The 25,173-nt window shown below is 43.0% G+C and overlaps 1 protein-coding gene across 1 annotated transcript in view; it reads left to right on the forward strand.

The window, feature by feature from the left end:
• LOC139276756 (FYVE, RhoGEF and PH domain-containing protein 3-like) overlaps window positions 1-25,173 on the forward strand; it is a 234,553-nt gene that overhangs the window by 168,784 nt on the left and 40,596 nt on the right. Inside the window, exons 5-7 of the mRNA XM_070894766.1 lie at window positions 5,109-5,198; window positions 7,183-7,319; window positions 15,430-15,586. Of these exons, the coding sequence (XP_070750867.1) occupies window positions 5,109-5,198; window positions 7,183-7,319; window positions 15,430-15,586 (384 nt within the window). The remainder of the gene's footprint in view (window positions 1-5,108; window positions 5,199-7,182; window positions 7,320-15,429; window positions 15,587-25,173) is intronic.

The raw sequence follows: 25,173 nt of genomic DNA on the forward strand, positions 1-25,173 counted from the left end.
TTAGAAACACCTCTATCCATTTGGAATGACTAACTATCACTATGAACAATTGTTGTCCTTCTAGCTCAGCAAAATCTACATGTAACCTTTGCTACACCCTGGGAGGCCATTTCCCTGGCTATAATGGTACTGATGGTGGTTTGTTGCTCACTGATTGACATGTTCTACACTTACTGATGATGTACGCTATCTCTTTATCTAAACCTGGCTACCATAAGTAACTGCGTACACAACTCTTGGTCAAGCACATTCGCATATGCTGGTCATGAAGATCTCCTAACACTTTGGACCTGAACTTATTTGGGATAACTATTCTTGCACCCCACATGGTACAATCTTTATCCACTGACAATTTTTGGATAAATACCTTCCTCCGATACCTGGTTTGGCCAGCCATTTGCTATGTAATCATACACCTTTGACATAACTGGGTCACGTTTGGTTACTCTACCAATCTCTTCAGCTGTAACTGGCAGTTGATCAATGTATGAAAAATAGAGCACTCTTCCCAATTGGGTGTAACTTGTGATAGGGATGGGAATCCGGACATAGCATCAGCATTACTTCTGCTGAAACCCTCATTCATGCCTTTGTTACCTCTAGACTTGACTACTTCAACTCACTCCTGGCTGGCCTCCCACATTCTACACTATGTAAACTTGAGGTCATCCAAAACTCAGCAGCCGTGTACTAACCCGCACCAAGTCAAGATCACCCATCACCCCTGTGCTTTCTGACCTATCATGGCTCCCGGTTAAACAATGCCTCGATTTCAAAATTCTCATCCTTGTTTACTAATCACTCAATGGCCTTGCCCCTCCCTATCTCTGTAATCTTTTTCAGCCTCACAACCCCACAAGATGTCTGTGCTCCTCAAATTCTGGCCTCTTGAACATCCCTCATTATAACTACTCAACCATCGGTGGCTATGCTTTCAGCTGTTTGGGCCCTAAGCTCTGGAACTCCCTCCCTAAACCTCTAACCCTCCCTACCTCTTTCCTCCTTTAAGACGCTCCTTAAAACCTAGCTCTATAAACCAGCTTTTGGTCATCTGCCTTAATTTCTTCCTTTGTGGCTCGGTGTCAAATTTATCTTTTTTTTCTTGTTACATTAAAGGCGCTATATAAATAAAAGTTATTATATCGTCTGTACTCAATGTCATGTATATGCTGACAAAATCAAAGCCCATCTTTGCATTCGGGCTGCAGCTAAGGTTGGAACTGGGGACTTTGGATGGAGAATTGCTGTCAGAGGCTTACGGTCAGAAACAATGGTAAACTTACGACCAAATAAGTATTTGTGGAAATCCTTGTCCCCAAAAATCAATGCTAAAGCTTCCCTTTCAATCTGCGCTTAATTCCGCTCGCTGGCACTGAGAGTGCATGAAGCAAAAGCAATTGGTCTGGTCTCTCCTCACCACTATCTAGAACATGAGAGATCACTGTCCTAACTTCATACAGAGAGGAGTCACATGCTAGTTTGATCTCCTTATATCATCATCATAGGCAGTCCCTCGGAATTGAGGAAGACATAGAAACATAGAAAATAGGTGCAGGATAGGCCATTCGGCCCTTCGAGCCTGCACCACCATTTAATATGATCATGCAACTTCAGTACTCCATTCCTGCTTTCTCTCCATACCTCTCCATAAGGGCCACATCTAACTCCCTTTGAATATTATATCTAACGAACTAGCCTCAACAACTTTCTGTGGTAGAGAATTCCACAGGTTCACGATTCTCTGAGTGAAGAAGTTTCTCCTCATCTCAGTCCTAAATGGCTTACCCCTTATCCTTAGACTGTGACCCCTGGTTCTGGACTGCCCCAACATCGGAAACATTCTTACTGCATCTAACCTGTCCAATCCTGTCAGAATTTTATATGTTTCTATGAGATCCCCTCTCATTCTTCTTCATACCAGTGAATATAAGCCTAGTTGATCCAGTCTTTCTTCATATGTGAGTCCTGTCATCCCGGGAATCAGTCTGGTGAACCTTCACTGCACTCCCTCAATAGCAAGAATGTCCTTCCTCAGATTAGGAGACCAAAACTGTACACAATATTCGAGGCGACTGGACATGCTGCGCAGCGCTAAATTCAAATTATACATCGGGAAAACTTTGGCAAAATATTTCTGGCGCATCTCTGGCCTAGAAAAAAGGGCGTAACTCTGGCAATATGCCAGAAAACGGACTTGGGGAAAGTTGAACCCATTATATCATACTGACCCGCTAAAAAAGCTGCCATACTTGTTAACCACAGGGCTGATAAATCCGTGTAAACTTCAAAGAGCACTGCAAACAAAGACCAGTATTGTGAAGTCCGTCTTGATTGACATAATTGGTGGCAGGTAAACCCAGGCATACATAAATTACATCATTCCTCCCCAAGATCTTGAAAACAGTCCTATTTACAAATTGAGACGGTCCAGGGCTTTCCGCTCACTCGTTGATTGTCTCAGTCCAATTCCAGATCTGGGTAAGCTCTCCGAGTCATTCATGACTTGAGGCTGGGTAGCTGATCTAACGGGAGTGGCAGTATCCATGTCGGGGATGGGAGGTTCAGATTCATTGACAACAGCAGGGTCTTCTGATGGCTGAATATGAATTGGTTGGTCATTGATGGTCTTCTAACATGGCTCCAAACTTACACGGCCCAGCGAGACGTCTCAGGTCGGCAACAAATTCCGCCATGTTCTGGCCCTCAGAACGAACATGCTTGTAAAAGCGATATCCCGAGATAATGTCTTCTTTAGGTTTGAGATGGTCCCGAATCAGAGCACACAATTCCACATAGGTCTTTTCCGTTGGACGTGCAGGTGAGAGCAGATTCTTTGAGACCATAGATTTTTGGACCACAAACAGTGAGGAAAACTGCCCAGTGCCTCATTGCGTCAACATCTTCATCCATCTTGTTGGCCATGAAGTACTGGTCAAGGTAAAATCCTCCCAGTCTTCTCCCTCCATGAATCATTCCATGATTCCAACGGTGCTCTTTTTTTATGTGTGAAAGTTCGTATTGTGCATCATCGCCAAATGTTGCGTATGCAATAACTCAATAGGCTTAGTACCGTGAACTCAATCAGATGCGACCTGACTCTACTTTATTAGCTCTCAGTGAGGATTAAACATGAAGGCTTTTTTTATATACAAGGGCTGCACATGTGTATCCGTGACCCAATGACCTCCGACAGTCGCTCCCCCTGGTGGCAGGTGAACCCAGGCATACATACATAACACATAGTGAGCAGGATAGTAGCAGACTTCAGGAGGACATGGACGGACTAGTGAAATGGGTAGGCACAATTGTAGTGTACAATTCTGAGCACCACACACATTTCAGGAAGGATGTACAGGCCTTGCAGAAAGAACATAGGAGATTTACTAGGATGATACCAGGGATGAGGGATTTCAGTTAAGTGGCGAGATTGGAGAAGCTGGGAATGCTCTGAGCAGACAAAGTTAAGGGGCGATGTAATAGAGCTATTCAAAATTAAGAGGGACTTTGCTAGAACAAGTAGGGAGAAACTGTTTCCTCTGGCAAGTAGATTGGTAACCAGAGGTCATAGATTTAACATCATTGGCAAAAGGACGAGAAGGGAAATGAGGATAATTTTTTCTCTGAGGGTTGTTATGATCTGGAACGCATTACCTCAAAGGATGGTCGAATCAGATTCCATAAGAACTTTCAAAAGGCAGTTGGACATATACTTGAAAAGAACTAATTTGCAGGCCTATGGAGAAAAGACTGGGGTGTGGATTTAAATTGGGCAGTTCTTTCAAAGAGCTAGCACAGGCATGATGGGCCAAATGGCGGCCTCCTATGCTATAAGAGTCTATGATTCTATAGTTGCTGAGAAACCAGCTTTATGTTTTTCTGATCATGGGTTTGAGCCCAAGTACATCACACAGTTGGATCTGCTAGTCATCGCTTATGAATTAGTTATGCAGCTATCTTAGTTAATATAACCTTGTGTGGGATGAGAAAGAGGGAGTGAGTGACGCAGCCAATAGCACTGAGGTAATGATGTTGTGGAGGTGGAACACCAGATGCAACATGCCAAATTTTTAGCTAATCTTGTCTCTTATCATTGTTTAGCCAACAATGTTACAAATGTCCCTTTTAGACTTAGCTTCTGAATAATCCTGTGACGCAGGAGGAAATCAGTGGAAGTCCGCGTTAACATTTTATTTTGAGTTATCATAATCTGAATTGGCTAAAATACCAAAGGCTTCAGTTAAACTCATTCCTTCTAGATGAGCTATATTGATCTTAATTACCAATGTAATTAAGCACATGAAAACACAGGACAATATAGCAATAACAGAATATTTTCAGGTCTCAAAAAAATATATATTTCGACACAATTTAATGCTAATAGACTTCTGTTTAGATAGGTTGTGTATGCCATATTCCTAATAGGAAATCAAAGATGTCTAAACATGCAGGGGTATAGCTAGGGCATGGATCCAGAAACATGGTTAGCTTGTGTGACAGGAAGCAACAGTGCCCCTGTGGGTAGATTGTGAGATGGGATATTCTAGGGCATGGGTCAGAAAGGAGAAATGTAGCTGTGGTAGGTGACGAAGTGGGCTTCAACGAGGTTAAGGGACGCTGACTAAGAGCAAGACTGCGATATGGGGCAGACCAGGGCAGCTAGGTTATGGAACAAAGTAATGCATGACTGGGATGTGGGACATGGAGCTGAAAGAAGAGAGAACATGGCCTGACAGTCTGAGGGACTTGAGTTTACATTGGTAATGTAAAAGTAATGAATGCTTCAGCTTAAATTCTGTACTTTCATTGACTTTCTCTCATTGTCAGACTCAGTAATCCCTACAATCTGTTACCCATGACACAGTAATCACCACTTAATGTTTAAATAAAAGTAATTGAGGAAAAACATTTTACTAATTGTAACGCACTCTTAATATTGAAGCTGATCAATCTAAGGTTTTCTTTTTCCGTGCAGTGAATCGCTGTAGCAATTTCCTTTTCTGAACTAAAGCTGTTGTAATTTTTATATTTCACTTCATGGGTAAGATAACCAGAGAATATTTTTCACAAATTAAAATTGTGAATGTGATGTTTACTTTTCTTTCTCTCAGTGCACAGAGCCACAGAAATTATTCAACATCGCAAATGAACTTCTGCTCACGGAAGAAGCCTATGTGAAAAGGCTGCACCTTCTGGATCAGGTATTGCAAAACATTAACTGGAATCAGCTTGCTGTAAAAATATTTTTAAGGTATTTATTCATTTGTTGATTTGGGATAGTTTTGGATAGCAGAGAAAGAATCTCTGAAGCTACTGGAAATGGAAGAGCGCAGACAGATTTTACTTGAAGATTGGCAATATAGCTTTTGCTCAGGCATTTCCTCTTGACTGGTTAGTCAATGAAGTGTTTCAGACCCGAGTCCTATTCTCAAGAATGTAACAATTCTAAAATTATGTCTGAATATAGTATTTTCATTAAAATAGTGAGATGAATGGTGTACATATCACAGTTGTGACTAATGTGCAGTCTTTTTAGTCTTGGACCGCTACATAGACTAAATAATAATCTGAGAACTGAATGAGTCATTCTTTCAAAGTAGTCTGTCTTGTAGGATTTCCCCTAAACTTTTATGATTGATAGAGGATAATCTGAAGGATTTGTGCCAATGTTTTCATATATCAATACATGGGCACAACTTATCATTAACGCTTCTCTATTCAAGTGTCTATGAAAATGAAGAATGAGTCTCCATACGAATTTGATAGGCAGGAGAACGCCAGCTGGTTCATTAAACCTACCCCACACCATCATGTCTAAACATTTCTTTCCACCGTCACAGCCATGTAATGTCCTGGGAGAGGCAAACTAACTGATGAAAAAACCCAGGGCCAATACGGGAAAAAATACTCTGGAAAATTCTTCTCCCACCCCCTCAGGTGATCACTAGTCCAGGAGATCGCACGACCCAAGTGGTGTTAAATCTATTGATTCGTTCTATTTAGAATACTCAATTAAACTTTTCATGTTGAAGCAGATTTTTCAATTTCAATTTTTATTTTTAGAGGGGCATCTCTAATAAATGTGAAGAGCACTTAAAAGTGTTCAGCATTAGATTCTATAAACTGCCTCTGACTTGTCTGCAGAGCTAATTAGCATAGCTACTGAACTAACAAGTTTTAATTCTGTGACTTAATATGTGATCAGATTACAACCGTCACCATATGGAAATAATGCACACTTGCTCCTTCAAATCTGTTCAACAGGCTGTAAGTGCAGAATGAATGGTTTGGCGATGGCGTGGAGAGTAGATAAGACAATTGCCCCACAGTGGTTTATGCTACCAAAGCTATTATTGATGCAGTCCTTTTTGATTATTTATAGATACAATATTTGCTTTAAGCTTAACTGCATTTTATTTTTTATTTATCCCCATCCTCTAGCACTGCTCGAAGCAGTGCGTAACTGGAATGTTGGTCCTGGCATCTGTTGATATGAACATGGCAGCTTAAAAAGCATGGCACTTAAACACTTTGGGTGGTGGTGGGGTGATTTCCAGCAAAATAAAACATTCATTATTAAAACACATAACTTTGCTATAAGTAATGAACAGTGGAAATATTCTCCATTGTGAAATTTGAAGTTGCATTGTTCACAGGTTTGTGTTGTAAATGTTAACAGTACTGGGAACATTATTGAGCATTCCATCTTAAAGCTGCAATGAGGTAAAGCTTTTAGTGTTTATAAATTCAAGTGCTTGTCCATTGGGTCTGTAAAATTGGCTGTGAATTTCATACTGTGATGCTACGTGCACACGTGTCTCCAATTATACAGGCAGCACAATTATGTCAGCATGGTTCCTCATCTTTTATGATTTGTCATCCTTGTAAGTTCAGTTGAGATGGATGGTAAGTGCCTGTGATTAGAGAAGTATTCACATGTACATTGTGCGTCTAAAATGCCAGAGGGAGCATTTAATTAAAATCAATAATTTACCAACGTTTTTCCAAGACCACTTGCTAAGGTAAATATTCGCAATAATGGCCAATAATTATGGAAATAATGGCCTTTCAGATAAAGCTTCTTTCAGAATTTGTAAACCATTCCCTGTGTCATATAAAAGTCTATTTCCATCTGTTCCAGTCCATGCATATCATTATAGCACCTATTGTAACTTCTTTATTTAGGTGTTTTGCACCAAATTAAATGAAGCTGGCATTCCACAAGAAGTGATTACTGGGATCTTCTCAAACATTTCCTCAATCTATTGCTTTCATGACCAATTTCTCCTACCAGGACTAAAGACAAGAATTACAGAAGAATGGTGAGTAAATAAAATTAACTATATATGTGAGAAATCAAATCTATGGCCAAGTTTGAAACATTGCTGCTTGCAGTTAATTTCAAATGCTTCATTTCTGGATTCAACTCATGAGTGTGTGAGAAGAAGGTGACTGTTGAAGGTTTTAAACTAAACAAATTTTCTGATAGAAGTCTTTGAAACATCTTGTATATATTTAAGGAAATGATCAAAGAGCATTATTTTTAGGATTAAGTACTGATTTGTGGTTTTATTTTTGAACCTGTGTCCACTGAGTTTTACTTTGAAGTTCAACAATAACTAGTTCAAACTAAATGAGTTGTGAATTTAGTTCAATGAACCCAAAAGCAATAGTTGAATAGTGGGATATGACGCATGGAATCCTCACATTCTGAGTTTGTCCACATGAAAACATTGGAATAAAATGTATGATTTGTGAATTCTATGGAGAAATTCTTGAAACTTTATTTTAAGTTCCACTGTCATGAGATACATGCAGTCAAAGTCACAAGAAAACAATTTCGTATTGAATGTGATGATCACATCAATTAAAATATTTGCAAAAATGAAGGAAGCTATTTGGGGAACAACCAGGCTCATGTAAGTGTCTACTGGGTATTAAAGGATAAAACTGAAAGATTGTTTCCAAGTCCTAGAGGGGCAAGTGATCAAAGACCAGGGACAAGTCAGAACTATAATAGAAAAGGACATTTCTTAGAAAGAATAATAACTTTTTGCAGAATGTGACCATTGTGTTGATAATATTTGTTGAATTCTTTTATACTTCAAAAATCCTGTTCGTTGCTTTAGCTGGTTAAAAATTCGGGCCCATATGTAGTATCTGCCTATTTGCAGTGAGTGCTCCGTGTAGCACATGAGACTATAGTTAACCCAGTACTTGCGCTAGCTAGTTTAATTGGTAGCAGTCATCGGACTAAACTTTCCTTTCGTTTTCGGCGGGTTCTTGGCGATTTTCTCAGTGGTACAGCTATTTTTCCACCCGGCGAAAGTTTCCCCCTTAGTTTTTTAATGGTATCGCCCAAATCTGAAAACCCCCACCGGGATCAAACAGTCGACATGCACCGCCAAGAAAATCCCCAGGGCGTAAGTTTGGCCTCAACGGAAGCCCATCCAGATCGTCGAAGGAACCGGCCACTGAAATCTGCTTAAACAGGGCGGTAGGTGAACACTCTGCAAAGAAAGGTAAGTTAAAAGTTCTTTATTTAAAAAAAAAAATTTTAAATGCCGATTATGTGTAAAAGTGTCTTTTACACACACTGTTTTTTTACTTTTTTTTTTAGTGAAATTTAAAAAAAAGTTTTCCCCCTCCCTAGGCCTAACCGAAGCCTCGGACTAAATTTTTTAAAAACTGCCCGTTTTACTTAGTTTCCCCTCAACCGCCAAGAAAACTGCCGAGAATAATGGTGCAAGATCCATTTTCTTGTCGGGCGATTAGTTTTAACTTAAAAGTGGAAATTTTCGCCACCATTATCAAACGTTAGCGGTTATTCTGGGTGGGCAATCTGGCGTTGAGGGGCTCTCTGGAAAGTCTAGCCCATAGAATCATACAGCACAGCCCATTTGACCTGTCGTGCCTGTGCCGGCTCATTGAAAGAGCTGCCCAGTTTAGTCCCACGCCCTAGCTTTTCTCTCATAACCCTGCAAATTAGTCCTCTTCAAACACATGTCCAACTTCCTTCTGAAAGTTCCTATGGAATCTGATTCCACCTCTCATTCAGGTAGTGTGGTCCAGATCTTTTTTAAAAAAAAAAGAATTCTCCTAATTTCCCCAATTACTTTACATCCGTGACCTCTGGTTACTGACCAGTTGCGAGAGGAAACAGTTTCTCCCTCCTTGCTCTATTAAAACCACTCATCATTTTGAATTCCTATATTAGGTCTCCCTTTCTTCTCTCCTGTAAGGAGAACAATCCCAGCTTCTCTTTGTCCTGCCTCTGTGCCAAAACATCATGTGTTTTTTGAACAGCACACCAAGATTGAGCATATAATCTGGGCTAACATTCCTATCTTGTGTGCTAATGGGCGCTGTATTGTCTGAGGTGCTATTCTTTAGATGAGACAATAATCAAAATCCTATTTGTTCAGGCGGATGTTCAAAATCTGTAGTACTATTTCAAGAGGAGAAGTAGTCCTGATGTTCTGATCAACATTTTTCCTTCCACAAGAGCACCAAAAAGAACAAATTAAATAAACTGTTTACTGTACATTACTGGCTGCAGCTTCTAAAAGGCTGCATATAATTGCAAGTATATCAATTATCAAAACAGGAACAGCTTCTGGATTGTAAGGGGCAATGTCCACTTCTGGGGGAATTGCTATGAAAAAAAATACTAAAATATCTGAAATTGTCAGTGATATCACCACTTTCTATCAGTCACTGCTTATATCATATAGCAAGGGTTCTTGTTTTTTTAAACATGTTAAATATTTGTAAGTCCAAACAAGTTTGTGATTTGAGAGCATAGTCATAATGCTGACACATTAGTGATGTACAAAATATTTTAGTGCAATGTGCAAAAATACAAATTCCATGATTGCTTTAATTTTGAAAGTTTAAGTCAAATGAACAATAGAATGTTTTTCTTTCTTGCAAAGTGGTTTGACTGTCAAACCTGAAAGGCTTCACAGCCTGCACATTCATTGTTTCTGAAAGCAGATATGTCAGCAATGGCACCAATCATGTTATTACAGTGTGACAGAGAAATATATACAGTGTTACATGAAGACCTTTATTGAAACTCAATGAATGATGATTTAATGCACAAATTAGGAGAGTTTTATTGTTTGTTTTAACAGTAAAGACCCTAAAGTGCTCAAAGATATGTATCACTGAATTTTCACTGCAGGTTTATTAAACTAAACTTACCAACAATAATTACAGACTTTTTCATTCAGCCAATTTCAAAGGTAGTTAAATGGTATTTATTGCACAAAGTAATGTGTTCAAAAGCTATTTTTAAGGAGCAATAGGAAATCCAATATTTTAAACCCTTCTCACCAGATGCATAACTGCCTTGGTTCACAAAATCTATAGACAATCTAGCACAACGCCACATCATAATCAACAACCCGTGAGTTTCTTATTTAATATACCCCCTGATGTCTACTTTTAATTAAGTTTTATTTCACAGTGAAGTTCAATAGAATAATATATTGGTTGGTCTCCCATGGTGTTGCTGACAAGGGAAAAAAAATCTTCCTTTAATGGCTTCTCTTCTTTCCCACTCTTTTTACATCTTTCTGCTTTCACTTGAATTCTTTTCCTTCTCTTTTTTATGGCTTCTGCATACTTCTCACATTATGTTGTCTGTCTTTCTGCTTGTGTCTCATTTTGTCGCTCACTTCCTCTCTCTGTAAATCTCTCCGACTGTTTCATCACACAAGCTGTAATTTTCCCAACATCTGTTTGGCTGTCAGTAAAATTGCCAAGTCAGGTTGGACTTATTCCTGGAGGTTTGGTCACATGACATTCGCTGCAGTCTGCAAATGTTACTGCGTTTAAGTAATTGCTTGATATCTGGGCTTTGCTGAGGGTGCCTGTAGTGTATGTAGGCACCTTTAGTAATGACTCCACGAGGCAGGGTATGGTGCTTAAACTCTGCAGACTTGCAGTCCTTTATTAGCAACTCCTGAGTGCCGACAACAAGCTGTGTGTTCCTTTTTATACTGGGTTACCTGTAGTGTGCAGGCAACCCCTGGGTCTCCAGCAACAGCACCCTCTAGTGTACCGATAAGTTGTGTACAGTACAAGGGTACATTCAATGTTGCAAACAGTGTTACAGACATCACACAGTAAACAGGCATGCATACACAACAATACTCCCCCCTGAGCATTTTTCATATCCTAGTTGTCATGACCAGGGGAGGTGATCAGTGGTGAGCTATGGGAGGTTGTGGTGAGGGTTGTGTGGTTGCCAAGTATGACCCCTGTGCTTGAGGCTGGCCTCGTACGGTTCCCCTCCCTCACACACAAACCAAGTGGGTGTCACTTTTGTGGGATCCCTCAGGGAGGTAGCCATGGCAGCAGTGGGTGGTGTGTATACACTGTGATGTGGGTAGTTGTGGGGTGGTGGGCAGGGCCACAAGACTGGGTGGGCTCCTTGTCCACCAATGGGGATGAGGGTCAGGTCATCCCAGGGTTTGCCAGGGAAGCTGGAGGGTATTGGCCTCACGCTCCTAGTGTTGGCCCTGGTGGCCAGGGGCTGTCGGGCTGGTCTGGTGCCGGTTGCCATTGGTGATGGCTGGGCTGCCCATTGACCACTGTCCCTGTAGTAGGTCTGCTCCCACTGCATGTGTGTGTGTCCTGCAAGGGGCATCACATTCATTCCAAAGGTCCAGGCTACATGGTCAGGTAGCCTGCTGGACCTGGGGGTCTCCCACAGGGAGATTCCATTGGCATTAGCATGGTCCCTGTAGGACCCAATGTCCTTTGGCAGTCTCCTACCGGTATACATGACACCTTGGCTCTGATCACACATAGTCGAGCCTGCATTATACATTCTCGCACTTGCATCACTTTTGGGGTGTCCTGGTTTTAACAGACATGGTTACATTAGGCATTTCACAATCTCTATCATTATTGTTAAGCATAATAAACTTGTTCTTAACCTTACTGACACCTGCATTCATCTCATTAGTCACATTAGTTAAACCAGCATCACAATTCATGGTTACATTGCATACATTTTCATACTTGCACCCTTTAATTGCATCTTTAGCTTTAAAGTCTGTGTACTCAAATAGTTGGAACTTCTCCTTTAAATTTTTTTTGTTACCGGTCTCCTTTAAGGGAGCTTTCAAATCCGATTGGCTGTTCCATGTCACATGATGCTACTCCATATTGACTCGCATTTTGAATGCAGGTCTGCTGCTCACCAAGCAGCAGCCATTTTGTGGTGCTCCTTTCTTCCACATTCTTGTGGTGCTGCAGCCATTTTGTGGTCTTGTTGCAGGCAGGCTGTGGTGGTCTTTTCTTCCACATGCTTGTGGTGCTGCAGTCATTCTATGGACTTGCTGCAGGCGGGCTGTGGTGGTCTTTTCTTCCACAGCACCACTTTGCTTGATGTGGACCCGGTTCATCCAATTCCTGCCCAGCAGCGTGGGACCGTTGCCGGCTACAATGCACAGGGGGAGTTTGTGCAACGTCCCGCCCTGGGAGACCTGGACGTCTACACTGCCAACGATTTGGATTTTACCTTTGGTGTTGGTGAGCAGCTTTGCCTGGACAGGAGACAGTTTTGGTCGAGTGGCAGGATCCTCCAAATTTTTTCAAAGGTCTTGTGGCTCATCACAGACTGGCTCGCCCCTGTGTCGATCTCCATGGAGACTGGGACCCCGTCGATGTCCACTCCCATCATCCACGGAGAACTTCCGGTGGAGCAGGTAAAGATTCCATACTCCTCTCCCAGGGTTAGAGCAGCTTACACCTTCATCTGTGTCGGAGCCCCGGTAATTAGCCAACTCATCAGAGACACAGTGAGTACAGCCTTTTCTGCACTTTCTCTGAAGGTGCCCTTTTTATTTGCAGTCTTTGCATGCATAGTCTTTGTAGCAGCACTGGTGGGCCCTGTGGTTTCCTCCACAGCACCAGCACGGGGCCATCCGGTTCGCCCCATGTGGCGGACTCAGGATTGCGGGACTCGGAGCAGCATTTCTGCCTTTAGAAGTGTCCATGCGGTGCACTGCGCTCACCGGTTTAGAGTCCTGGGTCAGTATTCAACTGGAGTCGCTGGCCAAAACCATGTAGGCCTGGCTCACTTGAATTGCTTTCTGCAGAGTGACTGTAATGTCAGCCGAGAGCAATTTGTGTAGGAGGCCTTCGTGGCCGATTCCGATGACAAATATGTCCCTTCGTGCTTCATTAAGGTGGTCGCCAAACTCACACAATGCAGCTAGTCTTCTTAACTGTGCAGCATACTTGGCAATTTCTTGGCCCTCAGGTCGCCGGTAAGTGTAGAACCGGTGCCTGGCTGTGAGGATGCTTTCTTTCGGTTTTAGCTGTTCCTGTATGATTGTTACAAGTTCCTCATAGCTCTTGGTGGTTGTCTTCTCCGGGGCTAGTAAGTCCCTGATGAGACCGTAGATGGTGGGCCCACAACTGCTAAGCAGGTTGGCCCTGCGTTTGTTCGGTAGTGTGGCCGGTGTGTCCCCGTCCAAGTCATTAGCTATAAAGACGTGTTCCAATCTTTCCAAAAAAGCATCCCAATCCTCCCCCTCCGTAAATTGCTGAGGTTAAACATGTTGAGCGTGTAGTTCGTGATCCCGTCTCCCATCCTCGTCGCCAGTTGTAGTGTATGTAGGCACCTTTAGTAATGACTCCACGAGGCAGGGTATGTTGCTTGAACTCTGCAGACTTGCCGTCCTTTCTTAGCAACTCCTGAGTGCCGACAACAAGCTGTGTGTTCCTTTTTATACTGGGTTACCTGCCGTGTGCAGGCAACCCCTGGGTCTCCAGCAACAGCACCCTCTAGTGTACCGGTAAGTTGTGTACAGTACAAGGGTACATTCAATGTTGCATACAGTGTTACAGACATCACACAGTAAACAGGCATGCATACACAACAATGCCAATGACTGGCATTGAAGGCTATCATTTTAAACGAGTGACCTCAGTACGATACTGCTGAAATTGAAGCTCAAGGATGGCAATGTAGCGTTTCTCTTTCTCACTACTATATCAAATTATTTAATCATCTTAAACACTTTAATTAAATCACCCCTTAATCGTCTTCTACACCCGAGGAAATACAAGCTTAATCTATGTAACCTGTCCTCATAATTGAACCCTTTTAGCCCCGGTATCATTCTGGTGAATCTGTGCTGCACACCATCTAAGGCCATTATACCCTTCCTGAGGTGCAGTGCCCAAAACTGAACTAATACTCCAGATGCGGTCTAACCAGAGCTTTATACAATTGTGGCATAACTTCCACCCTTTTGTGTTCCAGCTCCCTTGAGATGAAGATGAACATTCCATTCGCCTTTTTAATTATTTTTTGTACCAGTGCATTAGGTTTTAGTGACTTCTGTACATGGAGCCCCAAACAGTTCCCCACACTTCCGAGCTTCTCACCATTTATTAAATACACTGATCTATCTTTCTTGGTTCCAAAGTGGATGGCCTCGCAGTTCCTCACATTGAAATCCATGTGCCACAGTTTTGCCCACTCAATGAAGTGAGAGAACAATTATATGGGTGGGGAGTTGGTCGCACCTTGGTTAGTGGAGAAGTCTGGAGTAAATGGCAGAGGCAGCTGGACTAGAACCACGCTAACAAATCGAGTGAAGTTAGCACAGTTTGAGCATGATTTGCTACCAGGGGTAGGGGTGTGAGTGGCCCAGGTAGCTGCAGCAGGGGATTTTTGCTCAGTGAGGAATGTGGGGTGGAAGAGTGGGGCAGTTATCTGTATATTTCAGTTATTAAAAATAGAGAAATGTTAATGTAAAACGTTTAGCTGTGACTGGAAGAGGGATCATACTGGGTAGAACACTGCCATTTGCAATCTTGAAATAACTGTGTAGTCTCTTAGTTGATATTTGAAAAATACTGTTTACTTTGCTGTTTGTTTGGTAATTTTTAAAATCTCACTTCAAAATGTGTAAATCTATTTTTATACTTAAAAACTGCACGCTTGTTAGTACTATTTTGGGCTATTTTCTACAATTGATTAAAATATTAGGTTATAAAACAGCCCAGAGGTGTACATGTTTACAAACTGCAATATCTTTGCATGTAGGTTTTCACTTATAATTCTCTGATCTCGGTGGATTATGAAAGTCGCCTCACAGGCAAGGAAAGGAAAATTGGAGTTTGGGGCTATCAGTGGTTCTCCAGCATACCTCCTTGTGTCCATTGAAGCTTGTGCACAAGTTGCCTTCTCAATCACTTAATGGTGCATGTTCACAAAATGCCAATTTTTAAGAAATTACTAAACAAAAACTTAGCAAAAATTTGTCAACTAAAACGGCAAAATTGTGGTCAAGCAGGGAGGAGGCACGTTTAGCTAATTTTACACTCCGCAATCTGAAACTTGATATCTTAGCAACAAACTTAATCAAACAGTAATCATTTTGGTTTCTCTGTTAATTGCAGGGACAAAAACCCTCGAATAGGTGATATTCTTCAAAAACTGGCTCCTTTCTTAAAGATGTATGGGGAATATGTAAAGAATTTTGACCGAGCAATGGACCTGGTGAACTCCTGGACGCAGCGATCATCTCAGTTTAAGTCTATCATTCAAAACATTCAAGTGAGTATGCACATTTGCTTCCATAATTAGTGCATATCTGCATATTGAACCCAGAGTTATCCAGGCATATAGGGTGATGTGTTTTCAATTTTAGAACCCAGTATGTATATGTATATAGAAATAATGTGATATTTTGAACCTGTTTGATGTGCAATTGAGCCTGGCACTTCTCCCACTGCTCATCTCCCATCAGCTGAGGTTAATTATGTGAAGTTTAGATCTAGAACAAAACTATACATCCTGGAGATGGAACTGAATTTTTCCAGAAAAGTAGAATTTTATAAGATAAATAGATTCCTTTCCACTTCAAATATATTTCCAGGCACTGATACCAATGCAAATTTTATGGCAAGAGAAAGGATTTTTAATTGTAAAATGGATACATACCTGCTCGGGATGTCATTTTTGTGTACAAGATGTCACTGATGTGTCCAAATAATAATGATGTAAATTGTTGGTATGCATTCCAAACAAGGACTGAAATAGGATATGTGCACAAATCTGAATGCCTGTACATGTCCAAGCCCCCTAGTAGACTTGGTTAATGTAGCATAAAATAAGTCGTTAGCAACCTGCCCTTGACGATCTGTCTTCTTGCACTGAAATTATTTCAAATTTTTTGCATGTTAAGTTTTAGCTTGAAAGTGTAACTGTGGAAATGCAAAGTGGATTTTTGTCATGATTGTTTCTAAACAAGAATAAAACTATAATTGCAGTGGGAATAGCGGTTGTGACATCAAGAGTGATGATGCACATGTGACTTTGGAGCTGACTAAGGCCCACAGATTTTACGGACTGTCCTGGCCTATTGCAGTAAAACTGAGACAAAGAGCAGCAAAGAATTAATTATGGCAGAGAAATCATATAAGAATCTAATTAAAAGAAATTAGAGATAAAATAGGTGGGATAATAAAATAATTGATTGAAATCAGAGTATAATGGAAAGGGAAAAATATTTTATTGCTTAATTTTCATTCACTCATAGAATAATACAGCCTTCAGAAGTAGACTTTTTTATGGACCGACGTTAGTCCAGTTTGTCCAGCCGTGGCTCAGTTGGTAGCATCATCGCCTCTGAGTCAGAAGGTTGTGGGTTCAAGTCCCACTCCAGAGACTTGCGCACAAAAATCTAGGCTGACACTCCAGTGCAGTACTGAGGGAGTGCTGCACTGTAGGACGTGCTTCTTTTGGATGAGACATTAAACCGAGGCTCCGTCTGCTCTCTCGGGTGGATGTAAAAGATCCCACGGCACGATTTGAAGAAGGGCAGGGGAGTTATCCCTGGTGTCCTGGCCAATATTTATCCCTTAATCAACATAACAACCAGATAATCTGCTTTTGTTATCACAGTGCTGTTTGTGGGAGCTTACTGTGCGTAAATTGGCTGCTACGTTTCCTACATGACAACAGTGACTACACACTTCAAAATTACTTTTTGGCTGTAAAGTGCTTTGGAATGTCCGGTGAAGGCACTATATAAATACAAGTCTGTCTGTCTGTCTCGCACTCTGTCTCTCTCGCTTTCTTTTCTTTTTCTTTTCCTTTCCTTCCCTTTCTTTTCTCTCTCTCTCTCCTCTCTCTCGTTCACTCTCTCTCGTTCACTCTCTCTCTCTTTCTCGCGTTCTCTCGCTTTCTCTCGCTTTCTCTCGCTTTCTCTCTCTTGCTGTCTCTTGCTCTTTCTCTTTTTTCTCTCTCTCTCTCTCTCTCTCTCTCTCTCTCTCTCTCTCTCTCTCTCTCTCTCTTTCTGTCCTCCTCTCTTTCTTTCTTTCACTATATGCTAGGGCAGGATCGAGGAGTTATTATTTAATCTTATTTCTAAGCTCAAATGAAACTTTGGCACAGGAAGTATTTTCAGGTCTCCAAAAAAAATATTTCTACACAATTCTATGCTAATAGACTTATGTTTAGATAGGTTGTTGTATGTCATATTCCTAATAGGAAATCAAAGACGTCTAAACATATTTCAGTCATTTCTATGGATTAATTCTATTTGATTAATTGTCAAATAATGATCATTATACTGGCTGGATTCTTTGGACCACCATCTGAAAGCATTAATCCAATTGAATCCAGTCAATTTTATGATTGAGTTGAGCGAATCTAACTTGAAATATTCATTCTCTTCAATAATTTGGCAATCTATTGGTAAGTTCTACTCCTAAGAATGAATATATTTTTAATAATAACTGTTAGGTCTTTCACGGCATTGCTCATGGGGTAATCCAGCCCCACCACTTATCTGAAGCTAGCAGCAACAAATGGCCATTCGATCTCTTCCTGCCAGCAGCCGTTCTGTGCTCTCTATAACCATTCCAGATGAGAAGTGGATCGGCGAGCAGCATTTAAATGAGGTCCGGTGGTAAAAATCATGTCTGCTTCTGCTGCCTATGCCAGACAGGCAATAAACTCACTGGAGCTTCCTGGAAATCTGCCGAGTTAAAATCTCTCCTAGTTCCAGTGTGGACTTGAATAGGGTTATGGTCACTATTTCCCAAGTGTTGTTCCACATTTGCAGTGACTTCATTGTCCCACTTTGATACCAGTTAAAAGGTACTTGAGGAGCGAGCCCCAGGTGGGCAGAGGAAGTGCTTCAAGGACACTCTCAAAGCTTCCTTGATAAAGTGTAATGTCCCCACCGACACCTGGGAATCCCTGGCCCAAGACCGCCCAAAGTGGAAGAAGAGCATCCGGGAGGGCACTGAGCACCTCGAGTCTCGTCGCTGAGAGCATGCAGAAACCAAGCGCGGATAGCGAAAGGAGTGTGCGGCAAACCAGGCTCCCTACCCTCCCTTTCCTTCAACCACTGTCTGTCCCATCTGTGACAGAGACTGTAATTCCTGCATTGGTCTGTACAGCCACCTGAGAACTCACTTTTGGAGTGGAAGCAAGTCAACCTTGATTTCGAGGGACTGCCTATGATGATGATGACTTGAGGAAAATGCCATTTAACAACGAGAAAGACTTGTATTTATATAGTGTCTTTTCAGATATCTTACACATGGCTCAAAGTGCTTCATACACAATGAACTCAGAAGTGCAGTGAATATTTTGTAGCTAAATGCAGCACTTGTTTCAAGCACAGCAAGCTCTCGCCATCAGCAATGAGGTGAATGTTTTTGGTATGTTGGGTGAGGTTGGAATTTTGGCTAGGAAACTGGGAGAAATCGCTGCTTTTTGAATAATGAATTGGAACTTCAACATCAACCAAAGTCACTGGAGCAGGCAGACAAGACCTGAGTTTAACATCTGATCTGAAGGACAGCATGGCTGATAATGCAGCACTCCTTCAGTATCGCAATGGAATGTTGGTCTACGTTACATGCTCCAGCTCCTTTGACTCTGAAATGAGTCTGAGATGAGATGAGATAATTAGCAGCTGAACCAAGCTAATAATTATACCGATGCTGATTAAAGTATTTTTTAACAATTGCTGCAGTACTGAGACATAATCTTGATAAGTCTACTGGTTAAGAGACAAGTCAATAGGACCATTTTGCCAAAATTCACAAGAGGATTGGAAGGATGCAAACGCAGTATCATTATTTAAAAAGGGAGGGAGGGTCAGAACAAGTAACTACATACCAATGAGTTTGTCATTAGATGGGATAATTGCTTGAATGTGCTATCAGGACCAAGTACATTAGTACTTAGAAAAAGTATAATCTGACTGGGGAGATTTGCCATAATTTTGTGAAAGGTAGGTCTTTAATTAACTACAGTTTTTTGATAGACACTCTGAAATATGGGAGAAGAATGAATGGATGTCATATACCTGGATTTTCAAAAGGCATTTGAACAAGTTCAATGTAAGAAATTACTAGATAACATTGAGATGCATAAATAGGAAATTGGTTGAAAGATGCAAACGGAGTAGATTCAAAATTTATAAAGGTGTGGGGGGCATTCTTGGATTGGTAAATGGGTTGGGCTGGGCCCCACCATTTAATACAGGTGTGATAAAATGTTGTTTAAATTATGAGATATATAAATTATAAATGCAAGGAAATAGTGCTGTAATAATATAGAGCATTTGGAATATTGTGCTCAGTTTTAGGTGCCCTACCTTAGGAAGGAACAAATTAGCCTTGGAGAAAGTCTAGTGAGGATATCTGGGATGAAGGGACTTGAGACATTCAAGAGACCAAGGGCTGGATTTTCGGTTGTCTGCAGCCTCAGTTAGCGGCCAGAGGGGGCGTTAATGCGAGCGTTAGAGCTTAGCGACCGGGCGTGTGCAGCTTTTAGCAGCCCGATGGAGAATTCATTAGAGGCTCACCGGGGTGCAAACCATTAGTGCCTGGCTGCTAATGATCACTCTGATGGTGCAATGCGCACGATTGTTCCCCGGTCGCGAAGTGAGGTGCGGTCACCCACCAGTAAAAACATCTGTAAAAAGAGTCGGTACAAGCTTGCAGAGTCGTTAACTGGTGGCTACTTAAAGGGATGAGGAAAGGCTTCCCTCGGAGTTCACAGTTAGTGCAACGTTTACACAGTGCACGGTGCATGAGCCTCTGAGTTTGCAGTGGCATACAGACCTAACAGTACAGCTTGAAAACAAGTGATTTTGAAAATTTTAATGGGTGCATTACTATGGCGTGCCTTTAAGACTCGGCTTTTCCCGGGATCTGATTCGGAGTTCCACGCATGCGCATTGGGTGTGCAAAATGTACCGACCGAACTTTTTTAATCACTCCCCCCCCCCCCCCCCCCCCCCCCGCTCTGGTGTGCAATGGCTGATTTATCACCTCTGTCAGCTCTTCGACCGATTCTGACGAATTTTTGGGCGGGAGGCACAAACTTTTTTACGGCACTAAAAGTACCGCTCCACCTGAATTAATGCCATAACAGAGGCGCAATCGAATTTCTCCCCTATGTGTGTGTCTCAAGTCCCATGCAGCTGAGTATTAAGAGATGACCTGATTGAGAAGTTCAAAATGATGAATGGAATTGCCATAGATGGGGAATGACACTTTTCTCTGGTAGAGGAAACCAGAACAAAGATACATAATAGGAGTAGACCAATTAAAAGTGAATTTTGACCAAAGAATCTTCACACACTGACTTGAGAATGTGGACTACACGGCCCAGAAAGATATATGTGCAGATTCAATCAAGGTGTTTAAAAGGGAGATACATTCTTGAGAAGTAAAGCTATTAAGAGACATGGGTAGGACCGGAACCAATGTCCTGGGGGGAGTGTTTGCTAGTGCTGTTTGGGAGGGGTTAAACTAATATGGCAGGGGGATGGGAACCTACGCAAGGAGACAGAGGGAAGTAGAATGGGGCAGAAGTAAAAGATAGAAAGAAGAAAAGTAAAAGTGGAGGGCAGAGAAACCCAAGAATTACAGCAAGATTCTAAAGGGGCAAAGTGTGCCTCAATGTGAGGAGTATTCGTAATAAGGTGGATGAATTAACTGCACAGGCAGCAATTAATCCTGTCACTGTTTTCCAAATGAGCTGCTATTTCATCCTTAATAATTGACTCCAACATTTTCCCCACTACTGATGTCAGACTAAGCGGTCTATAATGACCTGTTTTCTCTACCCCTCCTTTTTTTAAAAATGGTGTTACATTTGCTACCCTCTGGAACTGATCCAGAGTCGATGGAAAATGATCACCAATGCATCCACTATTTCTAGGGCCACCTCCTTAAGTACACTGGGATGCAGACAATCAGGCCCTGGGGATTTATCCGCGTTCAATCCCATCAATTTCCCCAACACAATTTCCCGCCGAATAAGGATATCCTTCAGTTCCTCCTTCTCACTAGACCCTCAGTCCCCTAGTACATCCAGAAGGTCATTTGTGTCTTCCTTCGTGAAGACAGAACCGAAGTATTTGTTCAATTGGTCTGCCATTTCTTTGTTCCCCATTATAAATTCACCTGAGTCCAACTGCAAGGGACCTACGTTCGTCTTCACTAATCTTTTTCTCTTCACATATCTATAGAAGCTTTTGCAGTCATTTTTTATGTTCCCGGCAAGCTTCCTCTCGTACTCTATTTTCCCCCTCCTAATTAAACCCTTTGTCCTCCTCTGCTGAATTCTAAATTTCTCCCAGTCCTCAGGTTTGCTGCTTTTTCTGGCCAATTTATATGCCTCTTCATTGGATCTAACACTGTCCTTCATTTCCCTTGTTAGCCATGGTTGAGCCATCTTCCCTGTTTTATTTTTACTCCAGACAGGGATGTACAACTGTTGAAGTTCATCCATGTGATCTGTAAATGTTTGCCATTGCCTATCCACTGTCAACCCTTTAAGTAACATTTACCAGTCTATTCTAGCCAATTCGCACCTCATGCCGTCAAAGTTAGCTTTCCTTAAGTTTAGGACCCTAGTTTCTGAATTAACTGTGTCACTCTCCATCTTAATAAAGAATTCTACCATATTATGGTCACTCGTCCCCAAGGGGCCTCGCACAACAAGATTGCTAATTAGTCCCTTCTCGTTACACATCACCCAGTCTAGGATAGCCAGCTCTCCAGTTGGTTCCTCGACATATTGGTCAAGAAAACCATCTCTAATACACTCCAGGAAATCCTCCTCCACTGCATTGCTGCCAGTTTGGTTAGCCCAATCTGTATGTAAATTAAAGTCGCCCATGATGACTGCTGTACCTTTATTGCACACATCCCTAATTTCTTGTTTGATGCTGTCCCCAACCTCTCTACTACTATTTGGTGGCCTGTACACAACTCCCACCAGCGTTTTCTGCCCTTTGGTATTCCGCAGCTCATACCGATTCCACATCATCCAAGCCAATGTCTTTCCTTACTATAGCATTAATTTCCTCTTTAACCAGCAACGCCACCACGCCTCCTATTCCTTTCTGTCTATCCTTCCTAAATGCTGAATACCCCTGGATGTTGAGTTCCCAGCCTGGGTCACCCTGGAGCCATGTCTCCGTGATGCCAATCACATCATACTCGTTAACTGCTATCTGCGCAGTTAATTCGTCCACCTTATTCCGAATACTCCTCGCATTGAGGCACCGAGCCTTCACGCTTGTCTTTTTAACACACTTTGACCCTTTAGAATTCTGCTGTAAAGTGGCTCTTTTTGTGTTTTGCCTTGGGTTTCTCTGCCCTCAAATTTTACTCTTCTCCTTTCTATTTTTTGCTTCTGTCTCCATTTTATTCCCCTCTGTCTCCCTGCATAGGTTCCCATTCCCCTGCCTTATTAGTTTAACTCCTCCCAAATAGCACTAGCAAACACACCCCCTAGGACATTGGTTCCTGCCTGCCCAGGTGCAGACCGTCCGGTTTGTACTGGTCCCACCTCCCCCAGAACCGGTTCCAATGTCCCAGGAATTTGAATCCCTCCCTTCTGCACCACTGCTCAAGCCACGTATTCATCTGAGCTATCCTGCGATTCCTACTCTGACCAACACGTGGCACTGGCAGCAATCCCGAGACTACTACTTTTGAGGTCCTACTTTTAAATCCAAGGAAGAGGCATATAAATTGGCCAGAAAAAGCAGCAAACCGGAGGACTGGGAGTAATTTAGAATTCAGCAGAGGACGACAAAGGGTTTAATTGGGAGGGGAAAATAGAGTATGAGAGGAAGCTTGCTGGGAACATAAAAATTGACTGCAAAAACTTCTATAGATATGTGAAGAGAAAAAGATTAGTGAAGACAAACGTAGGTCCCTTGCAGTCAGATTCAGGTGAATTTATAATGGGGAACAAAGAAATGGCAGAGCAGTTGAACAAATACTTTGGTTCTGTCTTCACGAAGGAAGACACAAATAACTTTCTGGAAATACTAGGGGACCGAGGGTCGAATGAGAAGGAGGAACTGAAGGAAATCCTTATTAGGCGGGAAATTGTGTTCGGGAAATTGATGGGATTGAAGGCCGATAAATCCCCGGGGCCTGATAGTCTGCATCCCAGAGTACTTAAGGAAGTGGCCCTAGAAATAGTGGATGCACTGCTGATCATTTTCCAACAGTTTATCGACTCTGGATCAGTTCCTATGGACTGGAGGGTAGCTAATGTAACACCACTTTTTAAAAACGGGTAATTATGGACCGGTTAGCCTGACATCAGTAATGGGGAAAATGTTGGAATCAATTCTTAAAGATGAAATAGCAGCGCATTTGGAAAGCAGTGACAGGATCGGTCCAAGTCAGCATGGATTTATGAAAGGGAAATCGTGCTTGACAAATCTTCTGGAATTTTTTGAGGATTTAACCAGTAGAGTGGACAAGAGGAGAACCAGTGAATGTGGTATATTCGGACTTTCAAAAGGCTTTTGACGAAGTCCCACACGAGATTGGTGTGCAAAGTTGAGGCACGTGGTATTGGGTGTAATGTACGTGGATCGAGAACTGGTTGGCAGACAGGAAGCAGAGAGTCGGGATAAACGGGTCCTTTTCAGAATGGCAGGCAGTGACTAGTGGAGTGCCGCAGGACTCCGTGCTGGGACCCCAGCTATTTACAATGTACATTAATGATTTAGATCAAGGAATTGAGTGTATTGGGCCCAAGTTTCGAGCCGCGCCTAGAACGGCGCAGTCCCGACCTGGACGCCCGTTTTTCGCGCCACAAAGTGCGCCTAAAAAACCCCTCCAGATTCTCCACCTCCCTGCAGGTCCTCTGGCCCTCGGCGCAGCGCAGCATGAGCTGTAGGGGGCAGAGCCAGGTCCCTGCGCTGAAAACAGTGCCGGGACCTCTGCACATGCGCGCAGTAGCTCCAGGCGCCCAAAACTCCGGACCCCGCTCCCCCCCCCCACCCCCGACTGGACCCGACCCGACTCCCGCTCCCCCCCCAGCCCCCGCACGCCTCCGGACCAGACCCGACACCGATCTCCTTTCCCACCCCCCCCCCCCATCTCCTTTCCCCCCATCTCCTTTCTCCCCCCCCCATCTCCTTTCTCCCCCCCCATCTCCTTTCTCCCCCCCCATCTCCTTTCTCCCCCCCATCTCCTTTCCCCCCCATCTCCTTTTCCCCCCCCATCTCCTTTTCCCCCCCCATCTCCTTTCCCCCCCATCTCCTTTCCCCCCCCCATCTCCTTTTCCCCCCATCTCCTTTTCCCCCCCCATCTCCTTTTCCCCCCCCATCTCCTTTTCCCCCCCCATCTCCTTTCCCCCCCCCCATCTCCTTTCCCCCCCCCATCTCCTTTCCCCCCCCCATCTCCTTTTCCCCCCCCATATCTCCTTTTCCCCCCCCCCATCTCCTTTTCCCCCCCCCATCTCCTTTTCCCCCCCCCCATCTCCTTTTCCCCCCCCCATCTCCTTCCCCCCCCCCATCTCTTTTTCCCCATCTCCTTTCCCCCATCTCCTTTCCCCCATCTCCTTTCCCCCATCTCCTTTCCCCCCATCTCCTTTCTCCCCCTTCTCCCCTGTATCCCCTTCTCCCCCCTTCTCCCCCATCCCTCCCCCTTCTCCCCCATCCCTCCCCCCTCTCTCCCCCTACTCCCCTCCTCCCCCTCCCCTCGCTGTCAGAAACACAGACACTGACAGACAGAGAATGAGAGACACACACAGACAGACAGAGAGATAGAGACACTGACAGAGACACACTGGGGGGGGGGGGGGGGGGGGGGCATCCCAGCACGCTGTTGGAGGGCTCCCCGGTGCTGCAGTCG

Source organism: Pristiophorus japonicus, chromosome 12, assembly GCF_044704955.1.
Source record: "Pristiophorus japonicus isolate sPriJap1 chromosome 12, sPriJap1.hap1, whole genome shotgun sequence".
Taxonomy (NCBI): domain Eukaryota; kingdom Metazoa; phylum Chordata; class Chondrichthyes; family Pristiophoridae; genus Pristiophorus; species Pristiophorus japonicus.